A 24,677-nucleotide genomic window follows, 5' to 3' on the forward strand; every position below is an offset into this window, starting at 1 on the left:
ACCTGTTTTAAAACTTGTGCTGCTGCTTCCAACAGTTTTCTGCTGCTGCTGTCCTACAGTGGCGGACCCCCGGGAAGTATGCCCCTTGTCAGATGCGGCAGGTCGCCCAGTGCCACGCCTTCCCCTGAGGCATCTGTACCAAACGGTTTCTTTAGTAAATAGGGACAGGTATCAAACATTGAAATATCTGTATTTATTTCACAGTAGGCCCGAAATTTCACTGGACCAAACAGTGTTCTTTGATAAACAGGAACAGGTATCAAACACTAAAATATCTGTATTTATTTTAAGGTAGTACAGAAATTTCACTGTACCAAACGGTCTTCTTTGGTAAATAGGAACAGGTATCACTTATAATATAATTTTCTAGCAAAAACTTCTCTATGTGGTTCTTTATCAAACTCTGTAAGACCTTTCCAACTATGAACCTTAAACTAACGGGTCTGTAGTTACCTGGTAATGACTTTGCTCCCTTTTTGAAGATAGAAACAACATTGGCCTTACGCCAATCCATCGGTACCTTGCCCGTGACTAAACCTTGCCCGTGACTAAACCTTGCCCGTGACTCTAGAAATAATGGCTTTGAAATAACTGAGCTCAGATCTTTGAGGACACGTGGATGTAATCCATCAGGCCCTGGTGCTTTGTCAACCTTAATTTTTTCCAGCTGTTTTTCATATATATCAATTCTGAGCCATTGTGACTCATTTAAGGCAGTGACATTGCTAATATGAATTTGGACTTGAGCTCTGCCATTTTCCTTCGTGTACACAGGGCTAAAAAAGTGTTTAGTAAATCTGCCTTGTCTTTATCCCCAGTTACCAACCCAGCAACATCCTTTAAGGGGCCTACATGCTCAGATCTGATCTTTTTGCTATTATTATATTTGAAAACATTTTTGGTGTTTGCCTTACTTTTTTAACATCAGCTTTGAGCCACATAGGTTTTATTTTAGCCTTTCAAACCTATTACCCACTGGAATATATTTTTCAGTTTGCTTTTGTAGAACAGACTTGAAACATTCCCATTTCTGTTCGGTGTTCTTTGAGGACAATATTGTCTCCCAGTCCAAGTCACAGAGAGCTGCCCTTAATAATGGAAAATTTGCTCTCTTAAAATAAATGTTTTTCCTTGGTCTTTCCAATAGCAAAAAATACATTTTTGACAGTCACCCTTTGCCATTCTCTTTGAATGAGACTATTCATTGGGCTATTAGTATGGATTGCTGACTTTATGAAAGGACGCTTTATAACTTCTGTACGATGTAGACCTCCAAACACCTCTGTGCTTAGCTGAGTGGGATGACCTTACCTAAGCGACCTTCATATATAAATAGTGAATCAAATTCCACTTCACTAGTTTTCTTCTATTTCCCCAGAGCATCTGGAAAAAGTAGCTGTATATCCTTTTGTGCAGGGAGCTGGCAAAAGACAGACCATGGTGGCTTACAAGAAAAACAGGACCAAAAAAATTTTGATCAGATCAGCCCTTTCCCTGTGACACCCTCAACCTCTTCCACTTTGCTACTTTGGCATTTGCAGTCTACAGCCTAATTTCCCAATTTGGCTGGGTATTATCACCTAGCCAAAATCTAATTCTCAAATCGTTAACTTCCTCCTGAAGTTGTGAAAGGTATCTTAGAGGTCAAAATTCTCACCTTCCCTACCCATCCAGAAAACGTTATACCTGTCACTTGATTTTAGAACCTGAGGTCATTGTATACTGCATCTCTTTCATCCCAGAGATAATCACAGATATATCATCAGTATAGGTGACTAATCCCAAAGGAGGTTATTAGTAATGCCCAAAGGAATGGCAGACAGCATGATTGAAGTAATAATTTGCAAACACATATAGCTGGTGACTTAGCAGGCCCAGGTGGCAGTAGAACCATGGAAAAATATTTATCCTAAATCCCATGTATATCAGCCATAAGTTCCTCCATCATCATTATATCATAAACTTTCGCCAGCCAGTGCCCAACGTGGAGTTGTGCTGTTTCCAAATCAGAGGAATGTAAGATCTACTGTAGCAGTATTTACCAAATGAGGGAGCAAAGATTTATGGTAAGGCTTCAAGGAGATGGAGCTCAGGTGTATTAGAAACAAGGCAGGGTCAAATGGCAATGTAAATCAGTGATCCTCTTGATCAGCTCATGTACCCCTATGGTCAGCTATGTGGCCCTATGGTCCGTTGTCTGGGCAGCAGCCACCCAAGGTGGGACCTGGACTGGAATCCAACTGAACTTTTGTTCTTTGTGACCCATTGCTTATATTCAGAATGCAAACACCAGTCTATGAGGCGTAGTAATTAGGGAAGCTGCATTATATTGTAGAAGGTTGGTAATTCCCAGTCCCTCTACTGTCTTAACACAGCAGGGCCCTGCTGATGTTGGTATGGGAGATTCCACAGATTAATTTGAAAACTAAGAAGGTAAAATACTTGAAAAAATGTGTTTCCTTCTCTGCCTTTGAAGGCCCAGATAGAATTGTTACAATTTACTTCAGACCCCAAATGCAGAAAGAAAGGGATATTCTCTGAGACAAAAAGTACTTGAAAAACGTAACAGGTAGATGTACCAGACGTGCCTGGAACAGGAATAATCTGAGGAGAAATATTCAATTTTACTATATGTATACAGCCAATTCAGGACGCTGTTAGCGCTTTTTTGCAGGCCCTGAGCATTAACTGTGTGTACAGCTAAAAGTTTAGTTTGTAGATTTGGGACAGGACATTAGGTATGCATATATACCTAAATATTTAATGGCTATCTTAGGATAGGAGTGTGACAACTGAGTTTGTTGGGGTGCAGGCTGTGATACATTTAGGGCTGCTGATTTTGAGTAATTGGTTTTAAAACTTGGTAAAGAGCCATAGAAATGGAGATGTGGAAGATGAGATGAGGAATCTCATGTTCCACATCCGGAGAGACCTTATAGGTTTTAAAAAGGACTGAAACTCTGCTGCAAGAAACCAGAAGGAGGGACTACACCTCCTCTAATTTTTTGCTGGATGGATATCCACAAGATATTAAGCCTGGTTCTTGCTGAGCAAAAAAAAGGCTGTATCACAAGTTTTTACAAAATTGATACTGGTGACATTATTATTCATCACCCTCAATGGAGCGGGCTTCACCATCAGCATGGTTTGATTAGTTGCTTCTTACTTTATTTCTACACAAACTACTATAGAAATCTGTACATCTCAACCTCCTATCCAACAGTGGGTTGTATTTATTTTTCAGCACCACCTCCCCTTTGCCAACAACCTCACCCTTCACCTCAGATAACTTCATGCTCCTTTTTTTCATCTTTCCTATCAATCGCCAAGCATCGGAATCCTCCCCTCATTTAACCTTATATTTTTCCACCTGCCCCACCCTTCTGCCTGGTCTTTGGGGCAACTGCATTAGCTTTCTAAATTCCTCCCTAGTTTCTTGTATCCCAGGCACATCCAACACAGAGACACAACTGAAACTAAATGAAAAGCAACAATTTCACTCACACTACCATCAGAAAAAGATATCTTCAGACACTTCACTACATCTCATAAACCATTGTACATAATCACTAATACCAACTTATCCACAACCTCACAGGCTATCCCCTCCACTGAGGGGATTGACTCATTCATCATCAAAAGAGTGATTGGTTTATAATATTTAGTCTGGAATTACTGTGTGGTGTTAGACCTACCCAGCTCTTGGAATGTTTGCAGAAAGCTTCATATCATTCCCAAAAAACATCCAGCCCTTGGTGTCTTACAAATAATGACCCCTGCCTGGGAAAGATGAATGCAAAAATGCCAATCACATAATCAAAAATATTTTCAATGTTAATATTTCTAATTGAGGGACAAGTTGTACACAGGGCACAAAACCCCCCAAGTCTTTTTTTTTTTTTTTTTGCATGACAGGATTATCAACCCTTTCCTCCACCATAGCAGCATAAAACTTTGACAAGGGGATCGCTCAAGTCATGACTTTAGGGCAGGAAAGCACCTTACAACCAAATCTCTCAAGGGCTTTAGTGTCCCAATTTTTTTTAACAAACCAGCAGCAAACAGAAAAAGCTCCAATTAGATATGAAAACAAAGCCCAGTTTACTATACCTATTATTATACAGGACTTATAAAGCACCATCATATTACACAGTGCTGTACAAAGTCCATAGTCATGTCACTAACTGTCCCTCAAAGGAGCTTACAATCTAATGCCCCTACCTCACTCATTTGTCTTTAATACAGTCTAAGGTCCATTCTGGGGTGTAGCCAATTAACCTAATTGCATGTTTTTGGGATGTGGGAGAAAACCAGAGTACCCCGAGGAAACCCACACAAACATGGGGAGAACCTGCAAACTCCATGCAGATAGTGTCCTGGCAAAGATTCAATCCTGGGACCTAGTGCTGCAAGGGCCAGAGCAGAGCACTTACCTCTGCCTTTAAAAACTCATATATATCCTTGATGTATATAAAGAGATGCCACCAGGCCTGCTTGGCCAGATCCCTCTGAGACCTCCTTAGCTCTCCCACTACCCTGGCTTTTTTCAAAACCCTCTAATACTGGCTTTATAAATCTCACTATGCTAAAAAAGTTATGGATACCAGGGGGACTGGCCGCATACCTTCTACTGTGAAATCAACACTAGCAATATAGTTCACAATTGATGAACTATAGCAGCCCCCGCTCAGCCTCGGGAGACTAGCTCCCAGCACTCGGTTGCCCCAAGGACTTGGTGTGCAAGAAATGGTGTCTGGAGATAGGCCAGCAGCTGACCAGAAGCCCACAAATACAGAGTACAGAATAATCAGGAAATCCAGAAACAAGCCAAAGTCAAAATACATGAAATCAGTCCACCAAGCGAGGTACAAAGAGAAGGGCACAAGCAGAGGACGGTCCAGGCAGAGCTCAACAGATAGTCAGGAACAGGCACAGGTCAGTAACAGAGAAATACAGGGGTACCTCGGTATAAGTCCGCTTTGGAATAAGTCCAACTTGGTATAAGACCTGTTTGGACAATTTTGATTGGTATACAACCTTTGTGCTAGAACTTGTATGGGTAAAAATAAGTCACAACACCATGCACTATCCCCTTCAGCTGTGCCCAGCCCAACAATAGATGCTGGGGATGCCATAAATACATCAGGTTGCACAACTAAAGGGAAGCAGAGGCTGCTGCTATCTTAGTTCTCTTGGCTGCTGCAAATGACATTGCCTGACAGAACAAACAGTGTTTATTACTGCGATTGTGCACAGTACGGAGTTGTCGGACAGATGTGCATTTCCTAACACTTGCATAATCTTCTTCCATATTCAAAACAAAAATTTATGGGGGGTCAGTAATCAATGAGTTTCGTAGGAAACATGAGGAACCACAGCATGGAATTCACAGTAAGTATATAAACATTACTTACATACAGGGATTAATGTCCTACAGAATATTTAGATACTATATTCTGATACTTTTTAGATGTCTTACATCTATCCCAGATATAGGAATAGAATTGGCAGAAAAGATTAGTGAAGATGGCAGGTGTAAGTTATGTATTCTAATGAAATATATAACAGTTCTGCGAAACGTGTTGATTACTGACCCCTATAATTTGTTGTTAGGTCTCTTTTGACTCCCCTATATTAAAAAAACTACATTTTTTATTTATATATTTTAGCTAATGTAAATAAAAATTAGTAGATTTAAAAATTTTTTTTTCTTTGTTGGAAAAACTATTAGAAAAAGTTCCAAAAATTAAGGATATGAGCATGTTGCTCTAATACACACTGCTTTGATAAATTCCTATTTCTGTATGTGAAAATTTGTTGCCTAAATTTATCAAGCAAAATACATGCCCCGAGGGACCGGCAGGGGGGCTCCCCTCCAAAGTGATCTTTAGCAACCATACAGGGGAGACATCATCTGGAGGGTGGACAGCTAAAGATTTACTCTTTAGTCTTGGCTACACCAAGAAAATAAAGAAACACTTGGTGTATGGAACGCCTTGAATTTATCTACTTAGGTACCGAGAGTGTGAATGAAAATAGAATAACCCCTTGTATGCTGACATGGAGCTGTCAGGAAAAAACATTCTTGATTTTGAGAGGCACTTGCCTATTATGCAGGTTTGTAATTTACACCTGTACAGAACTGTACATTACACAACCTACATATTATTGATTCTTTTTTTTTATAGTAAAGGTGAATATTATTAGGCATTTAAACCTTAAGAAAAACATGGACAACCTGGATTTTATGGCTGTTCTGAATTAACTTTAGTTAGTTTCAAGCACCTCTAAGGAGCTATATCATGAAGGAATTGAAATATTTTGAAAGGTCAAAATATCTGAAATTTTTTCAAAGCAAGAAGATGAAATGCCATGGGGACCAGGCATTTTAATAATCTTGAGAGACTTGATGGACTGCTGCAGAGAAATCAAGAGTGTAGCTCTGACTGTGTTTGGAAGAACACTTGTGAAAGGTAGTATTGCTGGTAAGTTAGTAATGCAGATAGCTTACTAAACAAGTAACAACATGTTAACAACTTGTTGATGGCTGAAAAAAGTTGTTGATGGCTGAAAATCTTAGCTCACTACAGTGTATCAATAATTGTTTACATTTTAACAACTGAATAGACATATCCATTTTTAGGTGCTCTTCAGTCCTGATTAGCTGAAACAGCTGATAGAAACACTGACTAATAGATCTGGCCACATGTGTCAAAGTGACAGGTCCCAGCAGCAATCATTTGGCTGTTTTCAGTAGTAAAGAATGCTAGAATGTTTATAAAGATCCTATGATTTTTTTGTTTAGTCATTATACTTTTTCAAAAAATGTTTGCTTTGGTTCCCCCTTGAATTATACTTGGGAGATAAGTTAAATCATTTTATTTTTTGCAGTATTACAAATACAGACAGTGATTAGAAAAATTACAATTCCTGATAATAAACAAATTTATACAAATATTTTTAAATGTATTTAAACATTCGAGTACATTTCAGCTCCTTGATTCATTTGGTTTAACATAAAAGAATAAGGCTAGTAAGATAATCAGAGCAATTCATTCATCTGTTTTTATAATTCATGTGTGTTGTATATAGCTGCATTCAAATGTCATTATAGTGCCAGTTTTTATCTTTTATTGCCTCAAAACATGAAATAATGAAAAATAACATTTTATTGGCAATGAAGGCACAACACCAGAAATCACACTGTGACATACTTGTCTTGTTTGTGATCTTCAAATTTATTCAGATTTTACAGATTTTGTAAAAAAAGAATAAATATTATGTTACTAATTTTAGAGCATATACTACTTGATGGAACTTTTTTTTAAAGATTTATTTTATTTATTTTTTGTGCAAATATTTGGCTCATATGGTAAAAAAAATGTGGATTTGACACGGCATTCCATGTTAAAAAAATGATTTTGTGAAAAGATTCAATAGAAATAGAAAGATTATGCCTATCCACACTTAAGCAGAGTATTAGATAGCATGTTACATACCATGTGAAAGGTTTTCTTCTTCTAACACATTTATTTATTCAAATTCATTGGGCTTTGCTTTTGTCAAGAGTACCAAAAAAACAAACAAAATATAAAGCATATTAACTCTTAAAACGTATTTAAACTTTAATAATTAAAGAACATCTAAACCCAAATTCAAAATTTGTAGTTTATTGTAGCTTACGAGTCCTTAAACTGTGGTGGCTGATAATTTCTGATTCTGTTAGTAACATACTGTTCTAAGACAACAGCAGTCATAGGAATGAGTTGTTGTGTAGTTTACATAATAAAGCATGGAAAGATTATAACATTATCTGCAATTTATGTTTAGTACATAGAAAGTTAGAAGGATACTGGAGTTTTTAGAGGGCCATTATAACTTTGCTGCTGTACAGTAAAATTGTTGTGAAAATGCAGCTGCAGAGTAAAATAGTTGTGAACTTCACAACCCCTCATTCCTATATACAGTGAATGATCTTGTTTTAGAACAGTGAGTATGTTTCTAACAGAATCAAACATATTCAGCCACCACAGTTTAAGGACTGGCTATGGCTTTGCTATGCAGTTAATAAACAGATTAAACGGTGAGATATAAAATCAAACATTTGGTGTTCAGTTGCTGTTTTCAGATTGTTATTTTGTCCAGTTTCTTATGATAAGTACTTTGAAGTTGAATCTGCTGAGGATCAGAGGATTTTTTGCTATGTAATATAGGATATTGCTTGCCCAGGACTCCAAAATCTTCACATTTTAATTCTTGAATGTTAATACTGATGCGGTCACCTGGTCAAAAAATAAACATATGTATATGTGTATAGTATGTAGTATATTTGAAAAGTATAGTGTATGTATATATATATATATATATATATATATATATATATATATATATATATATAAAGTTAGGTCCACGAAACAACTGTTGAACTGAAGATATTCCACTTTAATTCAGTGGGCTCAAAAAAAAGATTGCATGAAAATGTGAGGGACTAAAGCCTTTTTTTTACACAATGACTTCATTTCAGGGGCTCAAAAGTAAATTGGATAATTGACTCAAAGGCTATTTTATGGGCTGGTGTGGGCAATTCCTTTGTTATCTCATTATCAATTAAGCAGATAAAAGGCCTGGAGTTAATTTGAGGGGGAGTGCTTGTATGTGGAAGATTTCTCTGTGAACAGACAACATGCGGTCAAAGGAGATCTCCATGCAGGTGAAACAAGCCATCCTTAAGCTACAAAAACTGAAAAAACCCATTCGAGAAAGTGCTACAATATTAGGAGTGGCAAAATCTAGTTTGGTACATCATGAGAAAGAAACAAAGCACTGGTGAACTCAGCAACCCCAAAAGACCTGGACGTCCACGGAAGACAACAGTGGTGGATGATCACAGAATCATTTCCATGGTGAACAGAAACCCCTTCACAACAGCCAACTGAGTGAACAACACTCTCCAGGGTGTACGCATATCGATATCCAGGTCTTCCATAAAGAGAAGACTGCATGAAAGTAAATACAGAGGGTGCACTGCAAGGTGCAAGCCACTCATAAGCCTCAAGAATAGAAAGGCTAGATTGGACTTTGCCAAAAAAACATCTAAAAAAGCCAGCACAGTTCTGGAAAAACATTCTTTGGACAGATGAAACCAAGATCAAGCTTTACCAGAATGATGGCAAGAAAAAGGTGTGGAACAGCTCATGATCCAAAGCATACCACATCATCTGTAAAACATGGCGGAGGCAGTGTGATGGCTTGGGCGTGCATGGCTGCCAGTGGCACTGGGACACTAGCGTTTATCGATGATGTGACACAGGACAGAAGCGTTCAGAGACATACTCTCTGCATAAATCCAGCTAAATGCAGTCAAATTGTTTGGGAGTTTTATAATACAGATGGACAATGACCCAAAACATACAGCCAAAGCAACCCAGGAGTTTATTAAAGCAAAGAAGTGGAATATTCTTGAATGGCCAAGTCAGTCACCTGGTCTGAACCCAATTGAGCATGCATTTCACTTGTTGAAGACTAAACTTTGGACAGAAAGGCCCACAAACAAACAGCAACTACAAGCCGCTGCAGTAAAGGCCTGGAAGAGCAATAAAAAGGAGGAAACCCAGCATCTGTGATGTCCATGAGTTCAAGACTACAGGCTGTCATTGCCGGCAAAGGGTTTTCAACCAAGTATTAGAAATTAACATTTTATTTTCAGCTTTTTAATTTGTCCAATTACTTTTAAACCCCCGAAATAAAGTGATTGTGTTTAAAAAAAGGCTTTAGTCCCTCACATTGTTATGGAATCTTTTTGTTCAACCCACTGAATTAAAGCTGAAAGTCTGCAGTTCAACTGCATCTGAGTTGTTTCATTTAAAATAAATTGTGGTAATGTACAGAACCAAAATTAGAAAAACGTTGTCTCTATCCAAATATTTATCGACCTAACTGTGTATATATATATATATATATATATATATATATATATATATATAAAAACTGATGTACAATTAGCAATGTTCATACCTTGCCTGGGTCCCCAGTTGTAAAATCAATATTTTAACAATTATCTCAATGGCTAAGTTATTGAGTAATTTGAGGGGCAGTCTATCTAAAACAGAAACCATATTTTTGCACATGCTGGACAGTTTTTGAAAATCACTTATGAACACTTGTGCTGCCTACATGTGTTACATGGATAATGTAATTGTGCTGGTATACACAGTCGTGTCATTGAGTTTTTGAAGGTTATTATGCCGTTTTATGATCACTGTTTTACTGGATTCTACTGCATTTTTTTTGCATTCTTCTCTTTTTGTGATGCAATTTAATCCTGCCTTTTTTGGTAGGCACAAAGTTAGGTGAGGCAGGAAAGATTCCTTCTGACCCTCAAATACCAATATCTACCTAATGGTTGTTTCTCTCAATTTTACTGAGTGTAATAAAGATATTTGTGGATGAAAATATTTGGTGAGATCAACTATTTGAAAGGGATTGTGTGCAGTGATCGTCTTCACTCCATTCAGGCCAGGCATAGAGACCTCAGGAAGTGATAAATCACTATTTCAACAATTGAAGTCAGAATAACACTACTGATAAAAATTCCTAGGTGTGCACTTCTGCTGTGGCTTGTAGGAAAGTTACTACTCACCCTTAACTCGTTTAAAAGACACCCAAAACTTATGAGACACCCAAAACTTATTTAAACAACTCAGATTTTTCATTTTATTATATGTTTTTATATGTATGGGCAGAAAAGCTACCAATGAATAAGATGGAATGTGACTGATTTACTATTGAAGTCAAGAATATTTATTATATGGTGTGAATATTCCCTTTATTCAGTTATATAAAAGTATGTGCACGAGACCAGGTATTCAGGCACAGTTAAGCAAGAGCCAACTTTTTGTATTTTGAGTTTAGTCCTGCTTTACCATGACTGAATAAATTAGGTAAACATTTTAAATTTTTTCAGTGAAGATGCATACTTGATTCTTTACATGTCAATATTATGCAAATTAGAATTTACTACATCTAAGTTTATATGGTAGTACCTGCTGATTTTTTGGATGTAGTTTTTTTTACCTTTTTTTTACATTAGCAATGTCATATATAAAAATTTGGGGATCTATTAATCCCTGCCCATCCTGCTCCTAATTTTAATTAGCTTTTGATTCCATGTGTCTTCACCTCATTTCTCCTCATTCCTCTATCTCTTGATGTTCCTTACTAAAGGGACATATTTTGACTCAATATTCCGTTCTTTTTGCCCAAGAATTTCATCTCTCTCTATTAGTAACTTGTGCAGATACTCACTATGGGGTCTATTTATAATGTCAGTCAATCTGTCATTCACCAAAGTAAGGCAAACATAGTTTTTTTTTGCAACACTAGTATTGTATTAGTGATATAGTCTCATAATACAATATACATCCAACATAGTAAAGATCTCACATCACTTCGGATATCCGTTGATTAATGGTCAAAGGACCGACACCGGACATATATATTTTATGTATTAGGCTGGTAATTAAACCAGTAGCAGAGTCCCATTAATACACATATAAACATGAAGATGTTGTTAGGTAGAGTGCATATGTGTGGCCGTATTACCCAATGCATTTTGCCCTGCATAGGCTACCTCAGGGGTAAATCACATTAGTTGTACATATGCTGGTGAGCAACCCCAGTTGTGGTAAAGGGGGAATATCCCAGGTAACTAAATGAGTGCCTGATAAGATGAGGTTGGGAGCACAAGATACCCAGGGAGAGAGGTCTGCAGCCAAGGCCCCTCCCAATGTAGGTAAAAGAGAGCTTCTTTAATCATCAGATCTTCAAAGTGATGTGAGATCTGTACGATGTTGGATGTATATTGTATTATGAGACTATATCACTAATACAATACTATTGTTGCCCAGAAACCCCTCTGTTTTCCTTACTTTCTTTACTTGATGTTATTAGGGTTGGCAATAGCTCATATGGATTTTTATCTATCAAACTGAACGTTTCTTTGACCCCACTGCTGGATCATCCAAATTTTCTCTCACTGTTGACATTCATCAAACATTTTCTGGTGGAGAATCAGGGAAAATTCACTACCAGAAAAAAATTCACCACCAGAAAGATGAATGTCAGAATCACTAATTTATAAATAGACTCTTATAAGACTCCTAAATAAAATCTTTTAAGATTTCAGCGGTCTTGCAAATAATGTGTATGTTTCTCTGGTGTTACTGTACTTTTAAAACCAAGCAAATTCCGAAAGCACGAAAGCAATCAGGTTGATTAATGAAAGTTACAAGTAAAGCCTTTGCAAATAAACATTACAGATGCAAAAACACATTGTTTAGCTGTGCTGTTGCTATGCCTATTAAGAACTTGCTTTGGTCAATTCAGGGTTTTGTTGGGGGTTTCCTTTGGTGTGTTGTCCCTACAGACAATACTTAGTCCTAGGTTTCCATTACAGGGGCCTTTTTTCTTTGCATATCCTCTTGGATAATACATTCAAATGTACCTAGTTCTGTTCTTTGACAAAAGGCAAATGGAAATAGAAGCCTTATGTGTCACACTATTGTGAATTGATTCACTATACGGATTTATATACATTGAACACTGGTGATTTCTATGCACATTTTTTCTGTATGGTATTATATGTATTTAAGGTGTAATTATAGAGGTAGAAGAAGTATAATACATACATATTTCATACAAAGGGGATAAATCACTATATCAAATTTCACACAAACAGTTTTTGTCTTATTTTGTCTTATTTCATCATTTATTTTAATTAAATCATGTTATCATTCTATTGTCACATAAACTAATAGTAAAAATTTTGTAAGTAGCTAAATCTTTATGAAGATAATTATGAAATTTCAAATATTACATGTTTGTCTCTGGAAGGAATGATCTGGGATGCTCCTCCGCACCATCTGCTATCAAAAAGGAATCAACGGATCTATTGCTGATACGTAATGGAGTGAGCCTTCTCAAGTTGTTTGGAGAATATGGAATCTGTACTTGTGCTCTTTGTGAAAGGGCTACTGCATCTTCATTGTACAACCACGGCGCAAACTTCATAGGAATATTTTGTTCCTCATCAGATGAAAATACTGGATTATCAAATCCTAAAATTTGAAGTTGTAAAAAGTTTAGTTTAAAATAAAGCCCACACCGTACCAAAAGCTAAGTAGCAGTTAAAACAGGTAAGTAGAACAATGTTAGACTCCTGTAAGATTTGTATGTAACCATAGTGTACCATAATTAACTATAGATTACTTATATGGAACCATAGTTCACTTCTACATAGAATATATCTTTATACATGTATATATATTCACATATGTCATATGTTTCATATTGATCTTTATTGTTTTTATGTTATTTAATATGGAGGTAGACACTGGCAAGCAATCACCATGCAACTGTGCTAATACGTAAAGTCACCCCTGATATCAACATACGTATGCCATATAAATCTACTAAGATTATATTTCGGATAGAAACTATTGTCTAGTGCCTAAACAGGGCCCTTATTGAATAATGGAGGTATATACCTCTCTTCATGCTGGTGATCTTTAAACCACTGTTCGTTGTTATTGTTATGAGACTGAACTATAAACATAATTGATTTTTTGCCAAAAAAACTGTGTTCTTTCTACTATAGCAATAGGAAACAAACACCCATTTCAACTAGACGTTTGCAAACAGGAGCAAAACTCTTCGGTTTTTGGGTAACCACTGCCGAATAGTCCTGGAACATAAGGATTTTGAAACCCTCAACTTGAAAGTCCTGTATTTTCCTGTATGCACTCAATATGGATTCTTTATCTGCATAGTGTAAGTACTTAACTATTACAGGGCGAGGAAGTTGATTTACACTATGACGCTCACAACCAATACAACGTGAGGTGCCGGAAGGAGAGTTTAAAGCTGGTGTTTGTGAGATATTTAATCAGATCATGTCCTTTGTAGGTTTCAGGAATGCCAATAAGGCGCAGATTAGATCTCCTGCTTCTATTTTCCAGATCCTCAAGTTTAAGCTCCATCAAGACAATTAAAGATTCTTGAGCAGAGGTTGATCCTCCAGATCACTTACTCTTTGTTCCAGGTCTACTATACACCGGGTATTAGAAGATTTAGTTGCAACATTTTAGACTCAAATGACTTTTGTAAACTTTCAACCTTTTTATCAAAGTATGGAAGTAAGATTTTAGAAATTTCGGACACCATCTGAGCAAGGTTAGGTAGATAAGGTGTAGACTCCACCCCTGTTTCCCCTCCTTCCAAGGGATCCATGGAAAGTGGGATCTGTTATAAGTGGGGTGATGAGGGGGAAGGGAGAACAGATTTTGGTGTGGATTTTAATGTTTGCTTTGTTTGTTGTCTGCAAATTGTAGTGGAGTTATGTTTACCAACAAATGTATCCATAGTAAAAATTAAACAGGTACAGTTAATCACTGTTTTCTCCATGGTAAATTAACTCTCCCAGGACTTCTACTGCTGATGTAGGCATGTTGATGCTGAACTCTTGCAGGCACCCACAGAGAGGGCTTACAAGCAGCCCTGCAGCCAATATGGCCACCGCACACCATGTGGCCTGGACAAAAGGTGCCCATGCCAGTTGTTTTGCGGGGTGTTAGCCGTTAAGTTATTGCTCACCCTCTGCTAGATCGCTCCCTGGTTGAAACCCCTGACAGTCTACAGGGTAATGATGCCTGGATGCGAGAGATAAATTGCAGATGAATTCTCAAAATATATGTAAACCCAAGATCTAAAATCTTAATTTTATATCAGAGCACTTAAAACTCCAGCACTTCCAAAACATACCTTAATTTTTTGGGGGGGCTTAGAACTGTGACAGAGATTGTTCTTAGCTGTGCTACAGAAGAACATTGCTGTTTGTCCAATGTTTTGGTTTAAACACCCTCCCCTCCAAAAATCCTTGGTAGTGGTAAGGGAAGAACATAGGACATAGGTTGTATATATACTTAGATGTACATTTACTAGATTGGTGACCAATGCAAGACAGTCATTTTGAAATTCCAAAATTAGTAAAAGAAAAAATATAGTTCCTGATCATGTGTTGTAAAATAATATTTTGGTCATCGGTTTTAGGGATACAATTTTCAGTACATTTGCATGTGCTCATTCATTGCAGAAACAATGTTTGTACAGTTGTACTTGAGGAGCTTTATGGAGCTTTATATAGGTGACTTTAGTTGTAGTGGTACTGATATGCCACAAAACCTTTCCTAGAGAGACTATTTTCAGTTTTATTTATATGTATTATCCCTGGGAACCAATTCTATTTATTGTAATTTAGGAGTTGTTTTGAAATGTTACATTTTCTTCCTGGTACCAATAACCAAAACACTGATACCAATTGAATATATCTCACATAACAAAAGGCCAATTTTTTTATATTTGGATTTTGCAAATGTTTGCAGGTTTGATCAAAAAAACATTGGGCCTGATTTTTTAAAGCTCCACAACACTGGAGAGAATAGACTATCATGGGAGGACTTGGTGATCCCAGGTGATCCAGCAAACCTGGAATAGATCTTTTCCAGGGTTGACAAAATTTTCCAAATAATAGCAAAATGACTTATATAGAAATATATTCCAGATTAACCCCTGGTTCTCCCTTGATAATCTATCTTCTTCAGTCTTAGGGCTTTATTAAATAATGCCCAATGAGTCCAGACTCATTAGAAAATAAATCAGGCATTGATGCTGGATATGAAGAGGCAAGCCAGGACCAAGAAAGCAGAAGAGCATATGTAAATTCACATGACAAACCTTAAAGCAGATGAATTACAGCAGCAGGAGACCACACTGGGTGCTACTGTCAGTTAAGAACAGGCACCTGAGGATATAATTTTTAGGGGCTCACCAAAATTGCACAAGAGAAGATTGAAAAAATGTTGCCTGGTTTGATCAGTCTTCAGATCTGCTTCAATGTTTGGATGGTAAAGTCAGTATTTGCTGCTGACTTTGGGTCTCTCCAGACTATTTACTAATACTGTGGTCTATTGTGGTCTACTGTGGTCTACCTAGTCATTTGGCTAAAACAGCTGATTTTACCATCTACGTGAAACATCAACGGGCCAACAGTTTGGATGACAACTTGGAGCATTGGTATTCTCCTGTACTATTGTGGCGTATAATAAAAAGCAGTGCTTAGAAAACATAATATGGAATACACCCACCGAAAGCACAAAGTACCAATCTAAATTTCCTGAGTACCAAGATAATGTGGTGAGAGCCCATCAGGATTACCTTGAACATGCCCATGTGGCCTTCAAGGTAGAAACTAGTCTTCACTTTCTTAAACATAAGTTTTACAGTTGGGGCAATTAAGTTGAATTCCTGTTGGCAAAATTAAAAAGACCTTTGGGGCCCAAACAATATATTTTAGTGTTAAAGACTTTCAGTCCTCTACTGTGCAAACAGCACAGGACAAAATCTAAACAATGTTTGAAAGCTACTAGCAACAGCTGTATACAGCTTTGCCCTCTAACCCAGATGTTTTACATCAACTTCTGGCAAGGGCTAAGTAGCCCAAATTGTCCTCATTTACAAATGATTAGGAGGAACTGTGCCCTCTACCTGCAGAGGTTTATATTTTGAACCTGACACACAACACTCCATTTCCAAATTTCAATGAGACCCATACTACCTTAATTCCTAACGAATGTAGGCATCCTTTTTTAGTGCTGTGTTATAGACCCATTGTTGCTAAACTGTGACTACAAAATCTTAGCAAAATTGATGGCTTTACCTTTCATAAACCATAGCGGCAGCAGTGGCAGCTTCTAGGCCTAACGCCCCCAAAATGATGTTGATGTTGCTAGTAGTGGATGATGAGAAAGTATTTGATTTGGTCGAGTGGCCACTACTAAATGCTATTCTTGCTCAACGGGCATTTGGACAAGTTTTTGCTTCCTACATTCAAAATAGATATAAAGCCACAGAGATTAAAATTTTTATCAATGGGGTACTTTCTGCCCTTATTTCTATGACAAGAAGAATCTGCCAGGGTTGCCCCCCCCCCCCATTTTGTTTAACTTGGCCCTTGGATTTTGAAGGGATATTCATCAGTAATAGGAAAATTGAAGTTACAGCATTTGCAGATGATCTACTCCTCCATAAAGCTAGGCCGCAACATAGTTTACAAACTTCTCTGGGTCTGTTTCAGGCTATGCGATAAACCTCAAAAAAACCAAGGCCATGTATTTGCACAGGTAAAGACAAAATTGAAAATTTAGGGGTGATGATACCCAAAAATCCTTTTAAACTTTATTGTCTTAATATTCTTCCATTATGGTCCTCAATAAAGGAACAGGTACAGAAGTGGTCCCATTAAAATCTTTCATACCTTGAGAGAAGTAGTTTAATTAAAATGATTTTATTCATTAAAATCTTAAAATCATAGTACCACCATTGGAGCTGTAAGATATTATACTGGCTACATGGAACGACTTGTTACACTGATTCATCTATGGACCAACAACTGGATCCAAGCATTAATCTTTCTTACCTCCTGCACATGCACAAAGAGTTGCCTGCAAAGATCTCTCAGAACCCTTTGCTACATTAATGCTGGTTTGTTTGGCACAAATTAAGCTTCAGATTTTCACCTAACAGTCACTCTTCCCTGTTCCTTCCTATTTGACAGAATTTAGACTTCTGCATTTTGAAGGAACCCACAGAAAAAGATGAAGGGGAATTTATTTTGTGCTATGAAATCTTGTGTTAACTGCCTGACTCCAAAAATGATTTCTCACTCAGCAATTGCCACTCTCTATCCTTTTGGAGGAATCAACCTTTTGCTTATCTACAACTAAGCTCCCATGTATCAGCAGTTATTAAAAATTTGTTTCCCAGGAACTGGACTTATTCTCTATATATAGGTTGATATCTATCCCCAACCTGGCTAGGAGAGTAATGTCAGATGTATACTCAAGCTACCGCATTCACCTAGACTACGTGACCAATCTGGTTTGTGCAGATGGATCAAACATTTCCCGGACAGAACGCCATCTGGCATATTACTGGACTTTCGACCATGTGTTCTCCTCGACCATGTACAGGTAAATAAAAGTAAAACTATTTGCCTATATTTCTCCATTGCGTTCCTTCTAAATGGGACATAGCTCTTCTTCACAATGTTTCAAATGTGCTACACTGTAAGCTGATTTATATCATATGCTGTGGAGCTGTCCCAAGATTAGATACATCTGGAGAACAGTGGTCTTGTATGCCCTACACAACCTGGTGAACTAGTTGCCACTCTCCCCCATTTGGGCCTTGTTTGGGGATCTTGCTTTGCAAGGCTCACAAATAAATAAAGCATGCAGCATTCTCTTAGCAATACTGTCTTTGGTGGCTAAGAAATCATCTTGCATAACTGGATAAGCCCTAATCCTAAAACTATGGTACATCATTCAGATGGAATAGTTGGAGGCGTCTTTGGATAAAGAAACTCATGTCACTAAATTTTTTGAGGTGTGGAAATCTTACATCGCCACTTTCCCGTTGAATATTAAACAAACAATTATCTCCACCTTAGAACAAACTACATTGTATGCATATCGCCTGCTTGATAATGATCCCCCAGTACTATGTTAAACAAGACTTTGTGATTTAAAACCTTGTATGTGAATTTCAACCTTCCCTAAAATGTGACCATATCAGATAGTCGACTACATCTATAAATAATTAACTTTTTTTCTTCTTTTGTAATTTATTTACCCTAATACCTATAGTATAATAATTTATATGTACATGCTTAAATGTTCTATATGTTGTATACTTATTTCCTCTGAATAACAATACAAAAAAAATGCCACTGCCTGCCCTAGTATTATTGTTGACTATGTCCATTAGTTTATGACTTCAGTGTAGCCATCTTCCCGAAGGTCCACAGACCGTGTCACAAGCTCAAATCATCTTAAAACTGGTTTCTTAAGCTGGGTACACACGTGCAATAATTGTCGTTGGAAAGGACCCTTCACGATCCTTTCCAACGACTAAGGACTGCACAATGCATGAATGAGTGCTGTGCATTCTGCTCTATGCAGGGGGGGGGGGGGAATAGCGACAGAGCTGCACCTTGCTGCGTGCTCTCCCCCTTCGCTTCCATTACGATCATTTGTCAACCATCGTTCGTGGATCTGACAGGACGCTCGTTCAGATGAATGACGCTGTACACACGCCAGATTCTCGTTCGATATCGGCCCTGAGCCGATTATCAGATGAGAAGCATTGCAAGTGTGTACATAGACTTAGACCTAACAATGAATTCACTGTGCTCAGATGGGCTCCTCAGTCACCAGAATCAAAGGTTCACACCATGGATGTTCAGTTGACAAATCCACTGCAGCTTTAAAATGCTCTCATGTTAGTATAGGCCAAAATCATTAAGGAATGTTTCAGCTCCTTGTTGAATGCCATGAAGTATTAGCAATTCTAAAGCGAAAACCTCAGCAAACAAAGCCCCATCAACCAATGCTAAATTCATTTTGGAGAGGGTGTAATGAGTGTTGGAATAACAGGTATATTTCTGAATTGAAAGATTGAATTAACTCCAGGCATCCACTATAAATGTTGTACTAATTTAGCTTTTAAATCCACAGTTGAGGCATTTGGCTTAAAAGAGGTCGGGTTGGAACGGCTGAATACAGGATCCAAAGTAGTGTGTAGATCACCTGCCAGAATAAGGTTAGGATAATCTTCACCCAACAATCATCCCAATTAACCAGAGTAAAAGGAGCAACAATTTGTTAGAAGAGTAAACAGAGCAACCACCTCCATGACAAATCTACTTTCCTTGTCTAACTCAGTGAAAATTTTGTATGGCAAAGTCTTATTAAAAAGAATTACCACACCTCTTTGATTTATATGTAGTGTCCCCAATCTCTCCAATCCAAGAATCCCTAAGCATGGAATAAGAATGGGATTTCTGGTGTTTTTTTTTTTTTTTTTTTTTAAAAAAACAACATCTGGAGATTTTTTTTTTTAGATGCTCTCTTTTGGAGAGTTGAGGCCTGCCACATTCCAGGAAACCAATTTCAGTTATATTGCGTAAGCATCTGAGATGGTGAGGAGGGAAGAGTGGAGAAAGTGGTAGGGGTCATCCGGGGCATGCAAGGTCACGCATAAGCAGCCATATACACAGACTTGACCACCCAGCACTGCTCACCCTAGACTGCCCACCTGCCCTCTCTTCCTCCCTCCCCATTCCCCACTGTTACCCGAGTCTTGGACGCAAAGTTCCTGGTGATGTCTGAGGAAAGACAACCCGAGCAACCCTATAGATGTACAGCAGGGCTGCTGGTAAACAGCAGTGAGGGGTAAGGCAGGGCTCCGCGATCGACTCGTGTTGCTTTTGCGATCACCCAGTAGATCGAGATCTATGTGTTAGGCACCCCTGTTTTAGACACTCTTTAATCACTGGCATGGTACCAATGGATTGGCATAAATCTTTATCAAGTAACTACAGACTGGCAAGTTTAACTTCTATAATTGGAAAGATCCTAGAGAGTTTGATAAAGAACTACATAGAAGAGATTTTGCTAGAAAATAATATATTATTAAGTGATAGTCAAAAAATTAGGTAAACAGTTGAACAGTGGAGTATCAGTTGATATATTGTACTTGGAGTTTGCAAAGGCAAAGACAAAAAAAAAAATATGCCTAAGGGTTGGCAAATGGGGATAAAGAAAAGGAGGATTTACTAAATACTTTTTTTTAGCTCCGTGTACACAGAAGAAATTGTCTAAAGTGCAAAGTGTACATAATAATTGTAACAAAGGCCCTCTGTTTGTCTGTTGAGATGATTGGGTTACATACGGTGTCTGACCTAATTATCTCTGTGCTCGGTACGGGAGAATTTAGAAACAATGTGGTTTTACTGTCTGGAGATGAGTGGGTTACATCCGGTGTCTGACCTAATTATCTCCCAGACAGAGGAGAGACATTGGTTGGGAGTGTCCTGGATTGTGTGGTTATTTCCATTGGTCGGTGTGTCTATCGCCTAGTTCTCCATCAGGTCCAGAGGGGAGGTCCCCTTGCATGGGGACTTGTATATAATACCAAGTGTGGCATCAATAAAGTTATCTTCTTCTTTCTTTTCCGCCCTCAACTCGCAGCCGTGTCTCGTGTTGTAGGGAACCGCTATACTACTACTAGCTCTTGTAAGAGCTGCCCAACTACGGGGAATCACAATTCAGCTTGGGGAGTCGCTGGAGTAACTCTACAGGGCAACCCAGACTAGGGGGAAGGACGTTGCCAACGGTTGATACTGTTACAATAATGTCTTGATGGATGACCTTAAAGAGCTGAACTCAGTTATTTCAAAGCCATTGTTTCTAGTTTTTAGACCAGGGGTACCCACACTTTTTTGGCTTGCGATCAACTTTTACAATGACCAAGTCAAAATGATCTACCAACAATAAAAATGCTAAAGATAAAATTATTTATTTATATACCGTGTATTACACAGAAGTAACTGAAGCTAATGAGAACATTGCACAGACATTGCACTACACTATAGTGACAGGAAAGCTACAGTTCACCTGTCATTGAAGAATGATGTGCTGCACAAGAAAACGAACTGCTAATCTGTACAAGGGTATCTCGGTAATTGAACCCTTACCTCAAACAGCTAGATTAAGTGATAGTCAAAAAATCAACTTGCGTTGTCTGCGATCAACCAGTATATCACGATCTACATGTTGGGAACCCCTGTTTTAGACACCCTTTAATCACTAGCATGGTACCAATGGATTGGCATAAGTCTTTATCAAGTAACTACAGACCGGTAAGTTTACCTTCTATAGTTAGAAAGATCCTAGATAGTTTGATAAAGAACCACATAGAAGAGATTTTGTTAATCAAAAAAGTAAGTAAACAGTCGAACAGTGAAGTATCAGTTGATATATTGTACTTGAAAAGCATTTGACAAAATACCCTACTGACAGTTATTATGGAAGTTAAGGTCTATAGGTCTGGAAGCTTCAATTTGTAAATGGATTGAAATTTGTAAACAGGCTTGAAAACCACATTCAGAGAATAATTTTTCAATTTCTAAATGCAGATATGCAGTTTGGGATTATTAAAAGTATCATTTCTGTGTATTCCTGCTGAGAGCATACAGGAAAATAAAGAAGGAACATTTTTTCTTTGACTAAGGTTTTTTAAAAATGTAATTTGTTTATAAGGATATCTAAACACGTGTCCATTGCCTGATTGAAAAAATTGTTTTAGAAATAATGGTCTGGGAAAAACTAAGATGTTCCTGGACATACATTTTATACTTTGAAATTAATATATCAGGAACTCCATTGTGTATTTTAAAATATGACTATTCTGGTTAAAGGAGAGTCTTCCTCCTGTGGCTACTAATTTGTGTCTACTTGTCCAAAACAAAATCTGCAGGGGGAAAAAAAGATTCAACTTTTGAAACCAGGATTTGTCAAAGCTCATGAACATTATTATTTTAATCAGTTATTAACAATAGTATTATTATTATTATTATTAATAATAATAATAATAATAATAATAATAATAATAACAACAACATTACCTGATGTTGGATCCACATTCCCTTTATTTTCTGTCAAAGATGTTAAAAATGTAATGCTGCCATCAAGCTGAGTGTCATATTCCATAGTTTCTTCTGGGTCTAGGTAAATTTCTAAATAAAACATTAATTGATTTTGTGTGTAAAGTATTTTGAAGCATTTTGTTATACTCAATAACTGCAAAAATAAATAAAAAGATGAACTGTGTAATTTTGTCAGTCATTCAAAACTGGTCTGGCAGTAGAAGTGGTTTGATAGTTCAGCAACGAACAGTGAGCAGGGCTGCCACCACTCAATCCACATAAATCATCAATCAAAAACAGGACTGAAAGCATTCATGTCAGATCAATATGTATTTTTCTTTACTGCTTTGCAGGTATGTATTAATATTGGAAGATATCTGTCATATGGGACACTCAAGCTTACCTTACCAAGACGGAAACACGTCCAAAACCAAGAATGTTCTTTGAAATAAATCTGTACTAGTGTCCTAGGGACTTCAGGTGGGTTAGATTAAGGGAGGTTTGAAAAAGGTTTGTGACCAAAATTGGGAGCTTGCGTTACAGTTTTGGTGTTACTTTTATTTAGTGCATGGTATACGGCACGGGAGGCAGCATGAGGACAGAAGGTTCCGGGGGCCGTGCTGCGGGACAGGGTGGTCAGCCCCTGCTGGCTGCTGGTGATCCTGGAGCTAGGAATACAGCCCTGGAGTCGCGGGGCTCCAGGGCTCAGGTGGCAGTGTCCAGGGGGCCTGCTGCGGGAGCTGTGGCAGGGGAGCCGAGCCTTTGCATGGAGGCTACACGTGCGCAGGGCACACGAAAAATGGTGGTGGAGCTGCCGGGCTCTACCAAGATGGCGACCGGGCCTGTGGGCTCCGGCACTAGGGCGGCCGGGCCTGCGGGCGCCGGCATAGTGGCGGCCGGGCCTGCAGGCTCTAGGAGGCAGGGCTGTGGCCTGGGAGAGCGGGTTGCCTGGGCCTGCGTGCGCTGGCTCTAGGAGCGGTGGAGGGAGGAGGTTGGAGGGTGCTGGGGCGCGAGGAGTCCGGGTGGGCTGCCTGCAGGCCTGGAGATGGAGGACACGCGGCCTGCAGGCTCCAGGAGCTCGGGTAGGAGGCGGGCTGATCCGGTGTTAGGCTTGGCAGATGATCCTGGGGCTGAAACAGAGGGCTGCAGTTTGGTAGGACAGCCCCCTGGTGGTTGGGAGGGAGAAGTGCTGCCCAATGAAAGTATGGGCGTGCAGGCAGGTCCAGGTAACCTGACTGTGATGGCCAGAAGGGGTGGGTGTGCGGGTTCTGGCCTGGGGGGGTCCTTGGCAGGGGGATCAGCCGGTGGCAACAGGATGTCAGCCTGGTCAGTGGGGGAACGCCAGAGGTCGGCGCTACAGGTGGAAGCTGGGCCTGCTGCGGCTTGGGGCCCTCCGGTTCCCGAGGCTTGGGCCGAACATGACCAGACGCTGGGTGTCGAGCGCTCCGAAGGGGAAGTGTCGGAGGTGGACGAGGAGTGCGGGGCGTTTGGGCCCCCGAGCTGGCCAGGAAGATCCAGGTGGTGTGGCTGCAGGATTGGCTGGTCCTGGTGGTCCCGGTAAGACCATGGAGGGTTTTTCTTTTGGGAGGGTGGGTGGGGTAGTACTGGGCTTGGGGGGTTTGGGGGGGGGGGACAGCAGGGCTTACAGGACATCTTGGGTGTGCTGTGCTCGGCTTTGTTGGGGCTGGGTGGGCCCACCGGGGGTGGGTTGGCCGCCGGTGGGGGGGTGGGGGAACTCGGTAGAGTGCCCCTGCAGCTGCTAGTCGCAAAAGTGTGACTCGGCCGGGCCAGGTGGGGGATGGGGGAGTGGTTGAGGATAAGGAGGAGGGGGGCAGCAGTGTGGGTGAGGCTTTGGACGTGGAGCAGCGGGACCCCTCCAGTGATGGTGCTGTTTCGGCGAGTGATCAGGTGACCATTGGGGATGCGGCAAGGGGGGAAGTCTATGTTTGTTTTGAAGGTCCGTTGGGGGCCCATTTAAAACAAGAGGTGAGGGAAAAGATTTGGCGTGGGGACTTTGTGGACATATTTGCCTTGTTGCCGCTGGAGCGCTTTATTTGGATCGTGGCATGGGTGAGTG

General features: G+C 39.2%; 1 protein-coding gene across 2 annotated transcripts in view; it reads right to left on the minus strand.

Moving 5' to 3' along the window:
• Positions 1 to 6,864: 6,864 nt before the first annotated feature.
• The window catches only part of SLC9A3 (solute carrier family 9 member A3), a 130,508-nt gene continuing 112,695 nt past the window's right edge, over positions 6,865 to 24,677 (minus strand). The window contains exons 15-17 of one of the 2 annotated variants that reach the window (XM_072411969.1): positions 22,580 to 22,690; positions 12,875 to 13,115; positions 6,865 to 8,282 (exon numbers count right to left, since the gene is read on the minus strand). In XM_072411969.1, the coding sequence (XP_072268070.1) occupies positions 8,279 to 8,282; positions 12,875 to 13,115; positions 22,580 to 22,690 (356 nt within the window). In that variant the 3' untranslated portion in view covers positions 6,865 to 8,278. Of the gene's footprint in view, positions 8,283 to 12,736; positions 13,116 to 22,579; positions 22,691 to 24,677 lie in introns of those variants that run through there. The other variant, XM_072411968.1, reaches the window with a different exon arrangement.

The sequence above is a fragment of the Pyxicephalus adspersus genome, chromosome 5 (assembly GCF_032062135.1).
Source record: "Pyxicephalus adspersus chromosome 5, UCB_Pads_2.0, whole genome shotgun sequence".
NCBI classification, from domain to species: Eukaryota; Metazoa; Chordata; class Amphibia; order Anura; family Pyxicephalidae; genus Pyxicephalus; species Pyxicephalus adspersus.